At 38.4% G+C, this 19,984-nt stretch overlaps 1 protein-coding gene across 4 annotated transcripts in view; it reads left to right on the forward strand.

Annotated features, from left to right (window-relative positions):
• The window catches only part of LOC126354729 (tyrosine-protein phosphatase 10D), a 341,160-nt gene that overhangs the window by 308,901 nt on the left and 12,275 nt on the right, over positions 1-19,984 (forward strand). The window contains exons 25-29 of one of the 4 annotated variants that reach the window (XM_050004587.1): positions 2,448-2,700; positions 2,812-3,069; positions 5,372-5,520; positions 8,198-8,433; positions 9,188-9,276. In XM_050004587.1, the coding sequence (XP_049860544.1) occupies positions 2,448-2,700; positions 2,812-3,069; positions 5,372-5,520; positions 8,198-8,433; positions 9,188-9,246 (955 nt within the window). In that variant the 3' untranslated portion in view covers positions 9,247-9,276. The remainder of the gene's footprint in view (positions 1-2,447; positions 2,701-2,811; positions 3,070-5,371; positions 5,521-8,197; positions 8,434-9,187; positions 9,277-19,984) is intronic. The other 3 variants (XM_050004588.1, XM_050004589.1, XM_050004590.1) reach the window with 3 other exon arrangements.

A 19,984-nucleotide genomic window follows, 5' to 3' on the forward strand; every position in this document is an offset into this window, starting at 1 on the left:
AGTGCTTGTGTGCACTACATCTGCAACATCTGTCTACTGGACCTTGTTAGTGCTTCATATGCCCAGTTAGACTGTTTGCAGTGAAATGATTTGTGTCACTACTCTATGCTGTATCTACTTTATCAGCTCTTCAGTACACATGCACCCTAGTACCTTGTATCAGAGATTAATATGCATGTTATGCCATCATAGTTGAGACACATGGTCTCTCTTGTCTAATGCCTTAGCTGTGCACATCCATAAAACAAAAACTTTCACAAACTCCTTCTCTATTGCTACTCTCTGACTCTGGACCTTCCAATATGTTCTTCATGTCCTGTTTGAGGTAGATAGTGTCAAAGATGTAGAACACATGAAGCATTGTGTTAATATAAATGCATTGTGTGCACAGTAATGTATGTTGGGCATTTGTAAAGTTCTGGGCACCAGAAACCAAAGAATCAAACAGAAAGAGCAAGCTCGTATTAACTATAAGCATGTTAAATCATTTTTAAATGTGTAAACATTATGGAATAGTACTTGGATGCTGTTTGGAAGCATTAAAGACAAGCTCTAGGAATGAGTAGCATATGAAAGAGCATTCAAAAGTAACTAGAATTTCTTTCATGTGGGTGGAGAGGCAACAGATGTGTAGTTCTACAAAATGTGTCTACTACACACTGTTTCAAGACACCTGACATATGAGTTCATGTCGAAAAGTAATGCTTTCAAATTGTTTATTCTGTTTTCAATATCAGTTGAGGTATTACTTATTGTGCATAGTACTCGTTCAACCTTCTCGCTTAGCTAAAACTAGCTGCAACCCTCTGCTGCTAGAGGGCTCTGAATTAACCTATGTAACATGGTGGTGTGTAATGTAACTATGTCAGTGTGTGAGAAACAGTGTGCTGTTGTTGAGTCTATAACTGCAGAAAAAGTGCCTCCACACATGGAGCTATCTCTCCTTCAGCAAGGCAATGCCAGTCAGCATATGAGCTCTGCAACAGACCAATGCCTTAGGTTTCATTGTCATTGATCATCCTCCTTACAGCCACAGCTTGTCCCCATCCAACTTTAATGTTTTCAAAACTTAAAGAACACCTTCGAGGACTTCACTTTGATAGTTATGAAGCAGTGCAAGTAGAGGTGATGTTGTACCTCCATCAGCAACATGAAACATTCTACAATGACAGTATCAACTAACTGTTCTCTCGTTGGAAGAAATGTGTTCATCACCAGGGTGACTGTTCAGGTATAAATATGTGGATATGAAGAATAAGTATGTTGAATGTTAATAAGGTTTACTTTATTTTAAAAGTTTTAAAGAGTTTTCACATTTGAAGGCATTACTTTTCAGCACACCCTAATATATGGAAGTATCAGTTAGGTTCAAGTACTCATTTTTAATGGTCCTACACATGTTAGTGATTTGTATTTTCAGTGCAGGGAACAGAAAAAAATCACAGGAAGCTAACAGCAGTGTGTAGGATGATTGCAAGACCACTGACATTTTTTTTAGCAAGAAAGTGCCTTATATTGATTGCTGTGTAACTGAGAGCATTGTTTTGTTGGAGGATCAACCCTTTGTTTGCCACAATACATGCTATATCTATTCTGCAATGCCCCACATTGCTATTTAGTACTTGAAGGTAGTAATGTTTACCAACATGGTAACAAGGGAAACATTTGTAGTGCACTGTTGCTAATCTCCCACTGGCTCAATTATTGCATGGTCATACTTGTAGCACCATATATCATTACTTGTAATACTGAACAATTGAAAATCCAGGACAAAATAATCACAATAATATTTGATGGTCATACCCATAACAACTCATCTCATTACTTGTAGTTGCTGAAAGTGCAAAACAGCATTCTTGAAAACAAAACACTCTGTTCATTCTGACACTTCCATGGTTAACTGATGTAAAGCGGAATGTAGTAGAGGAACTTAGAAGGATGCCAGTCACTATTGCTTCACAGCCTGAAAGAAAGGATTGTTGTTGTTCTTGTGTCACTCCTTGTATTTTAGTTGATTCTATTCCAGCTGTTGAAGTGCTTTATTAATGAATTTCTTGAAAATATTAGTTAGTTGTTGAGAAATCAAAGACAGTAATCATACACTTTTCGTGTTTTTGTCTATAAATTTATGGTTGGATAGCTATGACATATTCCTACCTCTTAGATCATAATGCGTTGTGTTTATGTGTAGTCTGCATAATGAGGTTTTAATGCTATCATTCTTGCAATTTATGAGAACTCTGAGAAAATAATCATGGAAACAAAAAACTAGAATAACAGAAATAAAAATGTGATGCATAGGAACTGTGTCCATGAATAACTTTTTGTAGGCACTGAGGAAAACAACTCACTGTCTTACGATTATAGGAATCTGTGTTTGTGAAAAATAATTGACCAAAATGTGCCTTTTCACAACTACTTCAGATCTTCTATTTGTCTTTCATCAGCAGGCCTATCAGACTGGAAAACTTTGCAGAACACTATCGCATCATGTCTGCTGATTCTGATTTCCGATTCTCTGAAGAGTTTGAGGAACTTAAACACATTGGCCGTGACCAGCCATGCAGTGCAGCTGACTTGCCATGCAATCGCCCGAAGAATCGCTTCACCAATATCTTGCCTTATGATCATTCTCGCTTTAAACTGCAACCTGTGGATGATGAAGAAGGTTCTGATTACATAAATGCCAACTATGTGCCTGTAAGTACAACAACATGAAATTGATTTTTGTTTTCTTTTTCTTTAAAATGTGCATTTAATTTTTCATTGTTAATGAGGAAATAATTATATTTGTTTATTTTCTGTCCTCAGGGTCATAATTCACCAAGAGAATTCTTGGTAACACAAGGACCATTGCATTCCACACGTGATGACTTCTGGCGTATGTGTTGGGAGAGTAATTCGCGGGCAATAGTTATGCTGACTCGTTGCATTGAGAAGGGGAGGGAAAAGTGTGACCATTATTGGCCATATGACACGATGCCTGTCTATTATGGAGACATCTCTGTCCAGATTCTAAATGACAGTCATTATCCTGATTGGAGTGTGACTGAGTTTATGATGTGCCGTGTAAGTCTGTGTGTACTAATTGCTGATTGGTTTTCGATTACTGACATGGTACATCTTATAACTGATCTGTACATTGTTTCTTTTCAAGTATTAAATCTAGTCTTCTGTTCCTTAAAAAGAAAAACTGTTTTGAGAATATGATGAGCAAGTTTTTAAACAACAAGCTGTATATAAAGGTATAATTTAGCTATTTTGTCAGTTCTACACAAAGATATAGTTATTTTTTATTTAAATGAAATCAGAAATAGTTTAACAGTCATTGTAATTATGTGTTGGTTTTCACAACTTATAGCAGTTATTTGCTCCAGCACCTTCCATCAAACAAAATACAATCATAATTGTGTAAGTATGGATCTTTGCAAGACTAGCACCCAACATCAAGGGGGGAAGAACTTTCATACTAAATTTTCTCATATACTTGCATTTTAAAGGCCATCTGTCACCTCTTGGCTTATAATGATAGTAAACATAACCAAATTGAATATATTAATTTTATGTATGCATAGTTAACTGTTTAAATATATTTAATATTTTATAATTAATTGCTTTACATTGAAGCAAAAAAATTGTAGTAGAGTCAGTCAAACACGCGCCTACAAATTAATAGTCAGTGCAAGTAGCCACTCCCTCATGGGGCCATTTTTGCAACTGCTTCTCATAACAATATGTTATTTGCAATTTCAAAAGAAAATACTGACCTGGTACTGTGAGCAACAGAATGCACAGTTGGAAACAGACAGCTGTGTCCCTTCTCTGAGTCGACCGTAGTCAGGGTGAACATAATTTCGCCACTCGACACAGGTTTCTAGTTATCACAGAGATAGTTCTATAAAACATATTTTAATCCATTTTATTTGCATACCAGCACACATTCGAAAAGAAATGGCATAATTTTCGTTCAATATTTGCTAGCACATCACCACATGATAACTGGCTGCCACTGGCCCATACTTTAACATTACTTTATCTTTACTTCACTGTTGGCACTGCACATGATGCCAGGTTTCATTCTCCAGGTGTTTGCCAAACCTGAATTCTTCCATTGGATCACCAGAGGATACAGCATGATTCATCACTCCAAATAATTTGTTTCCAGTCATCTACTGTCAGGGGCATCACTCTTAACGCCACCTCAATCACCACTTAGCTTAGATTACAGGGATATGTATCTCATGAGGAGTTGCTCAACCATTGTCCCCATTCTTTTTCACTCCCTATGCACAGTCATTGTTCTGGCTGTACTGTCAGTAGCAATCTGGAACTCCTAAGTGATTCCTTCCACCGATCCCATGTGACTTTTTACAACCGCTCTCTGCACTGCTTGATGACTCCTGACCGTCAGTGCACAGAGTCTTTCTGGTCCTGGTGTAGCTGTGGTTTCCACTTCACAGTCCATCATCATCATCATCATCATGATCATCATCATCATCATCATCTTGAACAGTTTCCAGCCCCATGCTAGGTCTGTTTGGAACATAAGGCTCCCCATCTAGTCTTGTTTTCCCACCATCTTTCTTTGTTCACTCTGGTCTAGTCCACATCTCTTTTTTCAGTGGGCTCCTCCACACCTTTCAGCCATCTATTCCTCAGTTTTCCTCTTTAATGTAAACAAATGTGAGATGCTGGTTACATGTAGAAATAAAAATAGACCAACTAACAGAATAAGGATTGGCCAAATCACAATGACAAAGTATGAATATTTCCTGCCATTAAACTTATAATCAGTCACCATTCAGAGTTTTTAACAAGTACAGAAAGAACCAGTGTATCATATCCACAAATGCTGATGCTGCACCTAGTAGCCCTATCGAGTCCCCATCATGCTCCCACAGACAGTGCTAGCATCTTCCTCCACCTCCACCCTGCCATCCGTCCTCGTCTTCACCTGACACCTCTTCCGTACCCCCACCATCTGCACCAGCTGAATAGCTGCTCACCTCAGAAGCAGCTGCAATCGGGTCTTAGTGTGCAGTCTCTCCCTCTATCCCTCACTCTCACCGTGTGTGTGTGTGTGTGTGTGTGTGTGTGTGAGCGTGCGCTACCGGGGGGGTCCCCCCTATTGTGCCTGTCTGTAATTCAGTGCTCCCCTGATGCTGATGATAGGGTAGTAACAATCTGTCCTTTCTTGTAGTCCACCTTATTCCTTTTGGTTATTATGTTATTCGTTATTGGAAGACTTTTCGCCAGCTGTATGTGATCATAGCTCGTGGCCTAGAGGTGTCTCTACTTTTTCTACTTGTCATATGCCCTCTTCAGCCCCAGTATTTTATTTTTTCACTAAATTTTCATGTCTTGATTACAGGGTGATGTATCAAGAGTAATAAGGCATTTTCATTTCACAACATGGCCGGATTTTGGTGTTCCTAGTCCTCCTCAGACACTGGTGCGTTTTGTAAGAGCCTTCAGGGAGCGTGTTGGCCCTGATCAGAGACCAATTGTTGTCCATTGCAGGTATGTATAGTCAGTTACTATGTTTGTTGTATGTGCATCACACTGTAATATTTCGATGGACCTCTTCTCACTTTCTTGTGAGAAGAACGAAATTTAGAGGTCTTCTCTATAATAAATTGCCAAGTTTACTGGTGAGAAGTAAGACTATTCTCGCATATATTTAATTATTCTTTTTTTTTCCTTTATAAGAAACTGAACTCCAAAACAGTCACACATTTGAAATGAATACAGTATATACATGAAACAATTATATACACTGATACGTAATCCGTTCATTGGATAAGACATGAGAAATAATTTCTTTGGTGCGAATGTACATTGTAATTCAAATGTAATAGTATCTCCAGCCAGAATTATTGTTTACCACCACAAAGGGGTTACATGCAGTCCTTTGAACTGTAAAAAATTAATCACATATTGCAACTTACTTGTTCTTATCTAATCATGAAAGTTAAAATTCTTCTGTGCATTTTGTTCATTAGTATAAAATATTCAAGAACAATCATTTGTTTCGATTTACCTGTTTTCTTGGCCTAATCGAATAATACTTTTCATAATTAATTGTTATACAGTATTTAAATGCAAGTACTTTAAACTGGTTGGGTATTTATTTCAGTGAGCTATAACCTATGACTCTTCAATATAACTTTTGCATTAGAACTATGCACTGTACAAAGATGTGTACCTGCCAAAGATGACATAAAAATCAAAGATTATACATAAATTTCATAGTTACAAAATAAGTTAATTTATTCACTTCTTTGCCAGCTGGGGTGGCCATGCAGTTCTAGGCGCTACAGTCCGGAGCCGCGTGACCGCTACGGTCGCAGGTTCGAATCCTGCCTTGGGCATGGATGTGTGTGATGTCCTTAGGTTAGTTAGGTTTAAGTAGTTCTAAGTTCTAGGGGACTGACGACCACAGCAGTTAAGTCACATAGTGCTCAGAGCCATTTATTCACTTCTTTTAAAAGTCTGGAAAAAAGTTATGCACTCAGAAGTCACCGAGCGAGGCAGTGCAGTGGCTAGCACACTGGACTCGCATTCAGAAGGATGACAGTTCAATCCCGCATCCGGCCATCCTGATTTAGGTTTTCTGTGATTTCCCTAAATCGCTTCAGGAAAATGCCGGGATGGTTCCTTTCAAAGGGCACAGTTTACTTCCTTCCCCCTCCTTCCCTAATCCAGTGAGGCCGATGACCTCGAAGTTTGGTCTCCTCACCAAATCAACCTCCGCTCTCCCCCTCCCCCACTCTGAAGTCATAATCAGATGTCACTGGTGGGTTTGTAATTGTCTGACAGTGTCCTCGAGAACATATTAGTACTGTTCAGATTAAGTGGTGTTACCAGGCCTAATAGAGTATGTAAGTGGCAGAAAAATGTGAGATGTTGAGTGACCACTGTGAATGTTGCAGAGATGCCACATGTGTAATGTGTGGTAGCATTATCAGCACCTGACAGATTGGAAAGACCCCCATTGTGTGTTTCCATTTGGCCAGTTGGTCGAATCATGCAATATCCATAATTGTGAATCATTCAGATGTGACAGTGGCCAATATTGGGCTGCATGGAAACTTAAGGTCAACCATACTCGTCAACATTCTGGGCAAAATCATCTGACCACCACAAGGGAGGATCGCCCTACTGTGCACCAAGGACATTGTAATCCTTCACACCAGTGTCTGCCATCCGAGAACAAGTAATGTACTCCCAGCAACTTTTTGTGTCATCCCACATGATTAGTCGGAGACTAGCAGCTGCCGGGCTAGGGAATTACCGTCCCATGCATAGGCAGCTGTTAATACTGCTACACAGATGGATGTGTTTGGAGTGATGCTGCAATTGGGAAGGATGGCCTGCTGATGAGTGGTATCACATTGTGTTCACCAACAAAGTGCATTTCTGCAGTGCTCCAGATCACCATCATCAATGACAGTGAGTTTTGAAGAGGTCTCATTCGTCCAGTGTTTTGGAGAAGTACAGCAATGTTACACATAGTGCTGTGGCGTGAGAAGCCATTGGATATGACTTCAGATCATGGCTGGTTGTGACTGAGGAAACTGATGGCACAGTTGCACGTCTCAGATATGCAGTGTGCTCATTTATTACCGCGTGTGGTGGTATAATGGTGCCCATTTTCATCAGGAAACTGCTCAGTGACATGTTGTGTATGTCTCTATGGACTCCTGCGTGATGCTGAGAAACTCCTGGTCAGCAAAATCTGCAGATCCGTCACCGATACAGTGTGAGGGACCAGCGTGAACGTCAGCTCCATTACTGTACTAGTATCCAGGATATCAAGGCCCAGTTACAACAGTTGTGGGCCAGATTGTCTCGGAAGAGTCTACAGCGCCTATATAACGCCCTTCCCCAGCAAATCAGTGAGTGAATCCAGGCTAGAGGTACACAGTGTCATACTGATACACGGGCTCATATTGCCAAGTTCTTTATAAATTTGACTTGACTTTGTAATTACTGCAGTAACATCATATACCCTCTCAACCCATTTTGTTTCCTCCTACCCTTCTTTGTGCTTCTCTTTTCTTGTCTGTCATTGTAGATATATAAAAATTACAATATATTTTTGTGTGTTTGTGTGAGGAGGAGAAAGCTGGGTGGGGAAAAGTGTATCAGATATATTAACATGTTGTAATTTTTGTTTTACTGTTTGATGTTTCAGTGCTGGTGTTGGACGTTCCGGTACCTTCATTGCTCTTGATCGACTGTTACAGCAGATTAATGTCTCGGATCATGTTGACATATTTGGTATCGTATGGCAGATGCGAAAGGAGCGTGTCTGGATGGTACAGACTGAACAACAGTATATATGCATTCATCAGTGCCTATTGGCAGTTTTAGAAGGGAAAGAAAATCAGGGACCACTCAGAGAAATACATGATAATCAGGGTTTTGAAGGTAACAGTGCTTTTATTGTCATGTCTTATTCTGCTTGTTTAAAAATAACACTTTCAGTGACAGTTCCACTTGTCTTAAATCAATATATTTTGTGCTACACCTCGTATTACGTTGCACTCATTGTACAAAGTTACAGCCAATGACTGATTTTACTTAATGTTGCAGTGATGATCACTTCGTAACCACACTATTATCTCATCATTAAAGGTTGAGCTTCTTGAGCTTTGGGACATAATTGGGTAAAGATGAAAGAGGAGGCAGAAAAGAATGAGAATGTACCAGTGGTAGAGTAAGTTACTCTAGATAGCATGGGTTACTGGCTCCAATGATGTGGATTTATCTAAAATTAGCAGAAATGAAGTCATTATGGAACTTACCAAGACAAATTGTTTTCATTAATTTTTAGAAGCCTTGTTTAGTGCAGAGGTTACATGTACTCAGTACTGAATGTAGGAATTGTTGAAGTTTAAAAAAAAATTAATTTGCTTTGTTCTAGACCTCTGTATTATAATCCAACCATCTTTTTATAGCAGATTTCTGTGTAAATAGGGAGAAAGAAACTTGAATTACTGAGTCATTTGTGATTATGTGCTGCAAATATTAATGGTTTTATAGTCAACTACCTTCCTTCTGGCAGAAAAATTTTATCTTAATTTCATTATCATTATTTTATCCCCTACTGCTGTAATGATGTCTCTTCATGATTTATAGGAGACACCCATATGTAGTAAAATATGTTGTATGTTCCTTATAGGTAAGAACCAGAGCCTGGATGCATCACTTGACACTTCCGTGGGTGAGAAGGAGAGATGACGGTGGTGGTTGTGCCCTCATGGTGGTGGGGTAATAACTGCTTCACTCTCTTGGCTTGCTGCATGATACAATTTTTGCATGCAGCTGCTAAAAATTGAGTTTGCACATATGTAATGTTCCTTCGGTCTCTTCAGAAAGTTGTAATATAGGGATGTGGTGACAAGGTGATTATGTTCTTCCTTCTGGTCTTCCAATGGTGGTGGCTGTGGTTGTGGTTGTGGTGTTGTTATAACTGCTTCAGATTTCTATTGCATGATTTGCTTTGTAATGGCTACAAAAATATTGTTTGTTTATAATAATTACTGTCAAGTGAATATGCTATTGATTTGAGTTCTTCCTTGTTTTCTTTCCACTCACAATGTTTACTGTGATAAACATTGATATTGAGATGGACAAACAGTATCGTTTTCTTACACTTCATTTGACAGACCTCCAATGTGACTGGTATTTGACAAAAATTAGTAACACACACTTATTTTTTTTCAGCGTAGTCTATTGCAGTTCACCATCAGGTTTTGGTTTCTCATATTAAAGATCTCTTCTTAATGTCTATTACGAGGCAGACTCATCATTGCAGATGGGCAAAAATCTGAAGGAACTATATGTTAAATTAATAACATGTGCATTAAAGCCCCCTACTCCAACCCAACAAAAAGGTAGCCTCTATTGAGGTTCAAATCACACTTTGTTTACTTCTGAATTTAAGTGCCAATGCATTATGTCAGTCACAATAAGAGCACAATTTATAATCTGCAAACTGATTGGGTTTACCATTGTGTCACTTCCCATTTTCTAAATGTGAAGTATTTTGCACCAGTCACATTTATTTTCTTCACTCAGTTAGTTACTCGTGTTTTTATCCAGTCATCAAAGGATATGCTTCTGAGAAGCTGAAAGATTGAACATAATGCTGGCACAGACCTAATTTATGTTCGCGTATTGTAGAATGTGTCTAAGACATTGCAGAACTTGTGTTGAATGTTGTAAATTGGTGGTAAGGAAAGCAATTTTTTGGGGGTGGATCAGGAAAGGCTATCATGTGGAAGAAAGGGTGAAAGTAAGTCCACATGTTGGAAAGGTCAGGAAAGATTTGAAAATCAAGGATGAAACTGTAGTCAGAACGTGGACAAGGGATAGGAACAGAAAATGAATGGGAAGATGGCACAGGCAGAAGCAGAAAAATGAAAATGCTACTAAATCAAATAGCATACTGAAGATTAGTGGGGGTTCATACAAACTGTGTTGTGGAAGTGTTCACAATTTGAGGGTGGTGATAATGCTGTTAATATAGGATAGCATTATAAAATAGCATTTATATTCTTGAGAAATTAGGCCAAGAAATGAGATACTAACGGTGGTAGATGTGTTTTACTATTTGAGTGGTAAAATGACGGATAGTGTCTGAAATGAAGAGAATATAAAATGCAGATCAGCAATAATAATGTTTCTGAAAAAGAAATAGTTAACAGCAAATTTAAATTTATATGTTTTGTATTTTCCTGGAGATGTGTGTCTAGAGCGTAGCCTTGTATGGAAGTGAAACATGAAAGATTAGCAGGTCGAGCTAGAGGATAATGGAAGTATGGAAGTATTTGAAACATGGTGCTAGAGAATAATGTAATGAGGGATAAAGAAAACTTATGTCACAACTAGACTAAAAAAGGGATTGATTGATTGATTCTGAGGCATCAAGGACTGGCCAGTTTGATAATGGTGGTGTGGGGTTGGGGGGATGGATAAAAATTGTTGAACAACATTCGAATGGGTGAAGGGTTGCAGTAGCTGTGCAGATATGTAGAACACAGGACAAACTAGTACTTGTGTGGAGAACTGCTTCAAACCATACTTCACTCTGAAGGCCACAACAGGAGCAGCACATGCTTGTCAGTATTTTGAATTAATGCATAAAAGCTGTTTATGAGCATACACCTTGATTTAATTGTGCTTCATTAACATGCGTGGTTGTGGATTTAAATTTCTGCTGATGTATGGCATATTGTCCACTATACTAGTTCGTTACAAATTTATTGTATTGTTAAAGGTAGGCTGTTATGAGATCCCAATTGCAGACTTCATCTGCCACTTTGTTTATGAATGACCATTTATTTTCTTCTCCAATTCAAGATAAATATGTGGCATTACTGCCATACCTGCCTTATAAATTGTGACTCCAGTACTTAAGTGTAAAATAACACCCCCTCCCCCACCCCCCACCCTCACCCCTTAAATTAAGCATTGTCACTGTTGAGCAAATACGTATAATTTCCACCCAATTCTTGTCTTTACTTGACTGTAACTCTATTCATATGTAGCATGTTTCAGACAGCTTAATAATATTATTTACTTTTGGTTTAAGGGAGTGTATCAGCGTTCACATCTATCTCGTGTAGAGCATACATAACTAAATGCAAGTAGTTAGTGATTGATTTTAGCTTCAGTAGTCCTTAACTCTTCATCTTGAAGATGAATAGATGTGCGGCCTGTTGCTCTACTCACATGGGGAAAACTTAGTATGTTCTGATACTTTTTTTAACCTCCACAGGTCAATTCTGTACAATGATTGAGACACTTGACTTAGGAACAAATATGAAATCTCTGTCCAGTCATCCTGGTTCAGCTTTTTCCACGATTTCCATGAATCACTGAGGAAAATTTCTTGGAGATTCCATAAAGTAATCCACAGTCGATTCTTTTTCCCATGTTTGGCTAAGTGAAGTTAGTGCTCTGTCTCAAATAACTTTCAAGGGAATGAGTGTGGGTTGTTTTTTTTTTCTTTCAATCTTTGTCTCAGAATTTACATATAGGTCTCCTTTCAAAGCATGTTGATGTTTAACTTTTCTTTGTACTTAAGGAATTTAAAAACAGATTAGTCTAGGACCTTGATCTCAACACACCAATGTAATAGTACTAGTCTAATTTGGCACCCTAAATAGAGTACCTATTTAATTTCTTCATGCTATGCCTAGCATGTAATGTAAATTGGCTCTGTTATTTTATCTCATGGAGACCTCCCTGACACAGATTTCATTACAAAACTATATTTTTTTGTCACCTGACATTAGATGCTGCACATTACTTTCTTTATCTCATTCACACAGCTGCTTTCCTTTTATATTGATACTTGAATGTAATTAGTGTAATGTTAACATGTTATGTTAACAAGCAATTTGTTAATCCATGGACACTACACATATTTGTAGATTAAGCGGGTAGTACCACTAAGGCACTCCTCATTAAGAATAAAATCTCTTTCTCCATTAATGAGTTACTCATGAAAACCCTGCAGCTCTTCCTGGCTTACTAACGTTTAAACTAACAATACACATTTCCAAAAGTCAGTATTGGAAGGACCATCAGAAAGGCTTTGATTCAAAAAATAATATTCACTACTTATTGACACACTGAAGGGAAACCATTTTCCTGGCATCTATAGCTGAAAGTGCTTCACGCCTCCTTGCTGTAAAAATGCATGTTTATGTATACTGATTAAACTAGTCACATAAAAATTTAGAATTTACAGTAGCTAATTTTGACAACTGAAACATGAGCCATTTGAAAAGTGATTGTATGCAGGCGAATGCCCTACGGATTAAAATATATTCTAAAAACATATACAAGGGAAGTTCAGCAAATAATGCTGCACTTTTTTTTCTTCTAAAAGCAGATTGGTTTTATTCAGGATTACAGTAACTATTTATTCCCCACTCTTTTAGCTACAAAACCTTGTTTTTCATCGTAATCTCTATGCAGGGCAACAGCCTTATGTCACCATAGTGGAGAGGTCCGTATGCCCTATGGTACCACTCTACTGGTCGACATTCGAGCCAATGTCTTGCTTCATCAATAACCTTCCCATCCTCCACATACTACAACTGCTGAGTGGATCCTTTACCTTGTTAAACAGATGGAAGTTGGAAGGTGCGAGACCCAGGCTGTGGCATGGATGAGGAAGAACAGTCCAATGAAGTTTTGTGAGCTCCTCTCAGGTGCACAGACTTGTGGGAGGCCACGTGTGGTCATGGAGAAGGAGAAGTTCATTTGCCTTTTGTTGGCAATGAAAATGCTGCTGTTGTTTCTTCAGTTTCCTGAGGGTAACACAGTATACTCCCTAGTTGATTGATGCACCATGAAGGAGGATGTCAAAAACAGAATAACCACTTCAGAGTCCCAGAAGACAGTTGCCATGAGTTTTATCAGCTGAGGTTGCAACTCTGAACCATTTCTTCAGAGGAGAAGTGGTATGGTGCCACTCCACTGATTGCTGTTTTGTTTCCAATTCAAAATGATGAACCCTTGTTTCATTACCTGTGACAAAAAGCCTTGTAATAATGCACAACCTATTCTGCACAGATGGCCCTGTGTTGCTGATTATGAACTCATGTTAGGTGTGAGGAACCCAGGTGGCTCGCTCATACCTTTGAGTACCCCAACTTGTGGACAAGTATGTCAGCAATACGAACAGAAATGTCCAGATTTGTGGTGAGATGTTTTATTGTGATCTGTCAGTTACTTAAATGAGTGTGTCCACACATTCCAACATTGCAGGATTCGTAACTGTGTGGGGTCAGCTGGCACATGGGAGATAGGACAGATGTGCGTGACCTTGTTGTGATGATGACAGACTCCTAGCACAATGACTTGCTGTCCTTTTGTTCACTGCCAGGTCTCTGTAGACCTTCTGCAAGCACCTATGAATATCTTCAATGCTCTGGTTTTCTACCAAATAAACTGAGTGGCCACTCTCTCCCTGCAACGTACCTCAGCCTTTCTGAAGGCTGCCTATAGTACCGTCACCTATCGGAGCTGCGTGAAACTACAGGGGCTGAAACAGGAATACTCCACCATTTCCTATAGGAAATTCCACATTTTTTCAACCAAATTTGGCCAGGGGAAAAAAAGTGTTGCATTACTTATTCAACGCCCCTTATAAAATGCCCATTCATTGAAAGTATCTCTGACTGTGTGTTGAAAATTGTCTAAACTCTTAATAAGGTGGCTGTATTGGCACCTAACTTGCATTTTGTATGAAAGTTTCTACACTGTTTGATTTCATAGTTTCAAACCATTGATGCAAGTACACACATCTCAATAATAGAAAAATAGGTAATAATGATGATAGTAGAATAATCAGAATAAAATATCAGTGAAATGTGGCAACCTGAAGATGGGTCACAGATTTATCTACATCTACATCTACATCGATATTCTGCAAGTCTCTGTACATGTGTCGTGGAGGGTACCCTGTACCAGTTCTAGTCATTTCCTTTCCTATTCAACTCACACTTAGAGGGAGGGACAAATGACTGTTTATATGCCTCCGTATGAGCCCTAATTTCTTGTAACTTATCTTTGTGGTCCTATGTATGTTGGCAGCAGTAGAATCGTCTGGCAGTCAGCTTCAGTTGCTGGTTCTCTAAAGTTTGTCAGTAGAAAAGAACATCATCTTCCCTCCAGGGATTCCCATCTCAGTTTCCAAAGCATCTCCATAACAATTATGTGTTGTTCAAACTTACCAGTAACAAATCTAACAGCCTACCTCTGAATTACTTTGATGTCTTCATTCAATTCGACCTGGTACTGATCCCAAACACTCGAGCACTACTCATAAATAAGTCATACCATTGTCATATGTGCAGTTCCTTTTACAGGTAAACCACTCTTTCCTAAAAGTCTCCCAATAAACCAAAGTCAGCCATTCGCCTTCCCTACCACAGCTCTCACATGCTCATTCAATTTCATATTACTTGCGTTAGAAATTATGCCTAAGTCACCTTGTATCTTCCTACAGTCGCTCACCATCAACACCTACCATACACCACAGCATCATCAGCAAAGAACTGCAGATTGCTGCCCACCCCCTCTGCCAAATCATTTATGTATAAGGAGAATGACAGTGGTCTTATTGCACTTATCTGGGGCACTCCTGATGATACTCTTTTTTCTGATAAACACTCGCTGTCAAGGACACTGGATTCTATTACTTAAGAAGGCTTGAAGCCACTCGCATATCTGTGAACTTATTCCATGTGCTTGTACGCTAATTAACAGCCTGTAGTGGGGCACTGTGTCAAATGCTTTCTGGAAATCTAGATATATGGACTCTTCCTGTTGCCCTTCATCCACAGTTCACAGTATATCACGTGAGAAAAGAGCAAACTGAGTTTCACATGAGTGTTGCTTCCTAAAACCATGATGATTCGTGGACATAAGTTTCTCAGTTTGAAAGAAGTTTAATATGTTTCAACTATGATTCTGTAGCAAACTTAAGTTAGTGATATTGGTCTTTAATTTTGCGGGTCTGTATTGGTCTTTAATTTTGCTAGTCTGTTCTTTTACCCATATTATATACAGGAGTCAAGTGCACTTTTTTCGTCACTTAGGACTTAGTGCTGGACAAGAGATTCATGTTTCTCTATGCCCGGGATGCTTATTACTATGTCATCCATACGGGAGCCTGTGACGGTGATAGTTGTATGCTTCATACACAGATCTTTTCACAGATGCATGAATCTGTACTAACCTTAGTTAGTCATTTGTGCGTTCTCTTTTGAACAGTGTGTGAAGCCTCTGCTTCCTCAACATCTACATCTGCATCTACATGGATACTCTGCAAATCACATTTAAGTGCCTGGCAAAGGGTTCATCGAACCTTATTCACAATTCTCTATTATTCCAGTCTCATATAGCGCGCGGAAAGAATGAACACTTATATTTTTCCGTATGAGCTCTGATTTCCCTTATTTTATTGTGGTGATAGTTTCTCCCTATGTAGGTCGGTGTCAACAAAATGTTTTCACATTCGGAAGAGAAAGTTGACGATTGGAATTTCGTGAGAAGATTCCATCGCAGCGAAAAATGACTTTCTTTTAATGATGTCCAGCTAAATCCTGTATCATTTCTGTGACACTGTCTCCCATATTTCACGATAATACAAAACATGCTGCCTCAGCATCATCCAGATTTCATTATTAAACCATGGTGAATCTTTTCCATCCTTTATCCACATATTAGCCACATAACTCTCCAGACCATGATTTAGGATGTGCTTAAACTTTGCCCATAATTCATCTTACTGAGACTAAGTGATGCCAATTCACTGTCTAAGTAACAAATGCTTATCTGCTCTATCTAGCAGAAACACTCTCCTAGTCTTCTTGATTGATTTATTAACTTTTGTAACCATAGTTGCTAGAACGACATCACAATCACCAATCCCCATACGCCCATAAGCCCCAACACACCACCAATCCCCATTCTTATACTGACATTGTTGATAAGGTCTGGCATATTTGTAGCTGCAGGGTCTGAGATATTTCCATTGTGTGTGGGCTGCCGAGCTAGCTGCTCAGGACAGTTTTCAGAAAATGTGTTCAAAAGTTATTTTGTGGGACTATCTATCTGTAGCTCCTGCAGTGAATCCATATACATCCCAGTCTATACTCAGTAGGTGAAAGTCACATCCGCCTAGCATATTCTGGGTTTTTATACGCTATTGACCAGAGACTTTCTTTGATTACTGTAGATCTGTCACAGCGGAATCAGGTGACTGGTAAAAATATCCAGTAATTAACTTGGTTTCACCTATACCTGCTATAAACAACCAGGTAACTTCACTGTCATACTCAACTTTGACCACAATAGAGACAATATTTCCTACGGCCTCTAATCTGTCTTTCTCATATACGTTCCATGGCTTGCTAAATATCACAGAGCTTTCTACTTCGGTTTCAGCCAGCTGTCAGTCCCAAGAATAATTTGAGTGCGAGAACTTTTGTGGAGGGCAGTAAATTTGAGAACTTTATCTTGAATACTTCAACTGTTTTCTGCAAAAAATTTTGCAGTCGAAGTGTCTTCATTCTGAATGACTTCCCTTGCTGCATGTCGACAGCCGGGTGTTCATCAGAGCACTTCTTACAACCATCTAGCCTAAAAAAAGGCTTTCCTCTCTTCAGCCCATGTTCTTGCTAGGCTACACATAAACCATGCTCCAAATTATATCACTCATCTTGAAAAAACCACACTTTTTTAATCCGCTCAGAAATCAATCCATAAATAGTGCATTTAAAGTTACAAAGATTTATAGAATAAAATTTAAGTGCTTATAATTAGTAATTTCTCATGTTCTTTATCACTGTTGATGATTTGAGTCTTCCTGCGTTTTCAGTCAGATGTTCACATCTACCGGGCACTGTACTTCGTGAAAGTACATCACCGGCATGCTAGTCAGACACGATCATTGGGCTGAAAACCCAAGAAAGCTCAAGTGTACATACGATATTTACATCACTGGTATGAAACTATAATTGTATCTACAAAGTGCAGAAAATGCCTGTGTTTGCTATGTGCATAATAAAGAACAGTAAAAATTGAACAATTTTTACCTGGAGGAATAAACATATGTTATTACGTCTGAACTTTTAATTAATTTTTTTTTTGAAGGCATATTAGTTTGCACATGCAGATAAAAACTAATTTCTGATGTTACATCAGTGGCAGAGATAGGAACAGAAACGAGAAAATTCAAACAACATGTTGGAAGAACAGTACTGAAAGACAACAGGTATATAAAATTTTAAACAGCTGCAGGGAATAAATGCTCAACCAACTCCAGGCTTTTATGGAGGTGTACTTAGTCATTCATTCTGTCCCTTCTGTAATTAAAAGAAGGAGAAAAATTAAACATTATATTCTCTCCACTGCATAGTGTATAGTGACTTGAAGAATGCAGAGGTGCCAGTGAATGATAAATAGAAAGTGAAAGGCAAGAGTGAGAGGATATTGTAAACACATTGGGGGATGTGAGAAAGGGTTAGTGTTAGGTGTCTCAGGCTATACAAATGCTAAGTACTACTTAAGTGTTCTGCAGCAAGTGCCCATCTGTTAAGTTCTCCATTGTAAGAAATCAGATAGACCATACAGTGACACATAAACTAAGGTTCCTGGTGTGGGGTTGTGAGGGACTTGAAGATTATAGTGCAATAAATTATGATAAAATTTATAATTTTCCATGTTCTTGAGTAAAATAATTATGAATGTGACAGCAGCAGTTGATTAATATTGGGTTTGTGAGAGAGTCAACTGCAATCAAATGTCAGTCACTAATCATAGCAGTTAAATAAGTGTTAAATCAGTTCAAATTGAGCAGAATGTCGGTGTAAAATATTCTACCTTTCACATGCACCATCATTGGAATGGAAGACCAACTGCAGATGTGTTAACCACTAAAAAAGAAACTGCCAAAGTATTTTGATGATGAGATGGTCATATGATTCATGTAGATTGAACTTATTCTCTGGCACATTATCGCCTTCTTTTTTCATTGTTGCTTTGCCAAAATTTGGTATGCATTAAACAGCACTGCACGTACTTGTGTAGTTGTGTTTCATTACTTCATTCAGTATTATGTTTTGTCATTCACTTTCTTGTCAGATAAATAATGATAGCCACTGGGGGTGAGAAGCATTTTCTGTGAGCATTCTTTATTGACAGTGAACAATAAATAGTTATGCTTAGCACTATATTAACACTGTTTGGAAAACAGAAAATAATTCTATATTTAAGCAAATTCTGTTATCTATACATTGGAATGGTAGGTAATTTTCCTTCCAATTATTTAGGGGTATTGGTAGCCAAATGGGTATGTTGGAAATAAATTTTTCCTCTGCAGCAGCATAGTGTGCACTGATTTGAAAATTATTGGCAGATTAAAACAGTCTGCTAGAACTGGAACTCGAACCTTGGACCTTTGCCTTTCACAGGCAAGTGTCCTACTGCCTGCGCTATCCAAGCACTACCCCTAACCCAGACTCACAGCTTTACTTCCACCAGTACCTCATTTACTACGTTTCAAACTTAACTCCTGTAATTGTGGTATTAGCATTCCTGAAAGAAAGGATATTGCAGATATGTGGCTTGGCCACAGCCTGGGGGTTATTTTCCAGTATGAAGTTTCACTCTGCAGTGTAATGTGCATTGATTTGAAACTTCGTGGAAGGTCAGTGACGAAGTACTTGTGGAAGTAAAGCTGTGAGAACAGGTCATGGGTTATGCTTGGATGGCTCAGTCTGTAGAGCACTTGCACACAAAAGGTAATGTTTAAAATTTGTATGTGTCACATTACAAATGCAAAGATCTGGGGGTTCAATGCCTAGAATTTTTTATCTATCGTGTATCACTTCTTTAACCCCGACAATGACCTTTTTTTTAATATATATATAATGTGAAAGATGTGCACTGCACTTTGGTTCGAAATCCATGTTAAATTGTGAGGCCCTTAGAGCTGGTTGAACAGGTCAGTTTAAAGGTCTCAGAGGAAGGCAAAGGTGTAGGACATTTCCTAGTAAAACACTTTGATGTTCAAACCAGGCTTTTGTTTGAGGAGAACTTTATATTTTTTTAATATGGAGTTTTCTCCTACTCTGTATTATGCCAATACATATAATGCAGAACTGTCTAAAGAAAATAGTGTACATGTTACATATATTTTTCTTTCTCAACATAACATTGAGAATAATAAAATAAGACATAGATCAAGAACAAATGGAAAGTAATCTGTCAACAAATAACACCAAATTTGAAAAAATTTAATACCAGAACTGGTCATAAAATAAAACAATTATTTCTTGTCCCAGTGTGTTGTTGCAAAGTGTGCTCTGAAACAGGATATTGTATATTGCCAATATAGACCATTTGTTTGTGTCATTCATCTTCACCAAAGACTTTGAAAGTGTCGTGCAGA

The sequence above is a fragment of the Schistocerca gregaria genome, chromosome 3 (assembly GCF_023897955.1).
Source record: "Schistocerca gregaria isolate iqSchGreg1 chromosome 3, iqSchGreg1.2, whole genome shotgun sequence".
In the NCBI taxonomy this organism is placed as follows: domain Eukaryota; kingdom Metazoa; phylum Arthropoda; class Insecta; order Orthoptera; family Acrididae; genus Schistocerca; species Schistocerca gregaria.